The sequence below is a fragment of the Aplysia californica genome, unplaced genomic scaffold, assembly GCF_000002075.1.
Source record: "Aplysia californica isolate F4 #8 unplaced genomic scaffold, AplCal3.0 scaffold00191, whole genome shotgun sequence".
NCBI lineage: Eukaryota > Metazoa > Mollusca > Gastropoda > Aplysiida > Aplysiidae > Aplysia > Aplysia californica.
In genome coordinates, this window is record NW_004797461.1 from 887,945 (window position 1) to 889,144 (window position 1,200).

General features: G+C 37.5%; 1 protein-coding gene across 4 annotated transcripts in view; it reads right to left on the reverse strand.

Moving 5' to 3' along the window:
• The window catches only part of LOC101861042, a 61,723-nt gene that overhangs the window by 28,194 nt on the left and 32,329 nt on the right, over positions 1–1,200 (reverse strand). For all 4 annotated transcript variants that reach the window (XM_005098700.3, XM_005098701.3, XM_005098699.3 and 1 more), the window contains 2 exons: positions 1,008–1,154; positions 410–644 (listed from right to left, as the gene is read on the reverse strand). In XM_005098700.3, the coding sequence (XP_005098757.1) occupies positions 410–644; positions 1,008–1,154 (382 nt within the window). The remainder of the gene's footprint in view (positions 1–409; positions 645–1,007; positions 1,155–1,200) is intronic.

Here is a 1,200-nt window from a genome sequence, read left to right on the forward strand (position 1 = left end):
ATCCTCGTGTCACCGACACTTGCTTGACATTGCTTGAGACAAAACTCACTACTCACTTAGCCACTGGAGCCCCCAGAGAGAGAGAGAGAGTGTGTGTGTGTGTGTGTGTGTGTGTGTGTGTGTGTGTGTGTGCGTGTGCGTATTTTGGGTGTTTGAAAAGTTAAGAGTAACGTCTTTGTTGTCTCTTTTTTTCTTACATATAGGCCCAATTCACAAACAGGTAAACGATAATACTGAAAATCTTTTGTAATGAAATCTAGTAAAAATGTTTCAATACGGTTTTAAAAAAAAGCAAATAAAAGCATATATGTATCAAGAAATAGCTATTTTTATCTATTTTTAATCAGTAGGCCTATGGACTCTAATAAACCGATTTCAAATTTCAAAGATGTACTTTTACAATATTTACCGACAGAGAGATGTTTCAGAGTGTCCATTGTGGAGAAGAAGAACAACTGTGAGGGATCGAACCCTGGCCAACAAAACTCAAGGTTATTGATGGCGCTTGCTTTGACCTTTTCTTTCGCTTCATCACTGATGGTGTCCCACCGATGACAGACAAACATTGCAGCTTTGGGGTCGAATGACTCCTTCATAGAGCCTGTTGTGTACTTAGAGCGAACTGCCCGCAGAAAATCCATCAACTGAAACAAAATATGAATGTATTTCATCCCAGCATCAAATGAGAAACTATTTTTTTTTTTTACATTTAGGGGGTGAAAACTGAATTGTTTACTTCTTGTTTTTCAACTTTTATACAAAATTCGACGCTGATAATCCTGAAGATTGTAATAGAAAGTGTAAACGATAGACTAAACATCCGCCAAACACTGGTCTTAATATTCACACAATGCAGTAAAACAAGGACCGGTTTTGCCAGATTTAAAATAACTTTTTGAATCTCATTGCTTCACGAAATCCAACGGCGTGTCTTCGTTGCACTGTGTACAGATCTCATTTTTATAAAAATGATTTTATTTATTTTAAATGTAATGCTTCATACTCACTCTGTCCTCTTGGACACCACCAGCAGAATCTGTTTTGATGATGTAGAGGAAGCCAGATGCATGTGTGTTTTTGACGTAATTCATTGTAATGTCGTCCATCTTATCATCCTCTCCGATACCGGGGGTATCGACAAGTGTGACACCGCTCTGCAAAATATCAACATCGAATTCTTTGAGTAAGCGTATTATAATA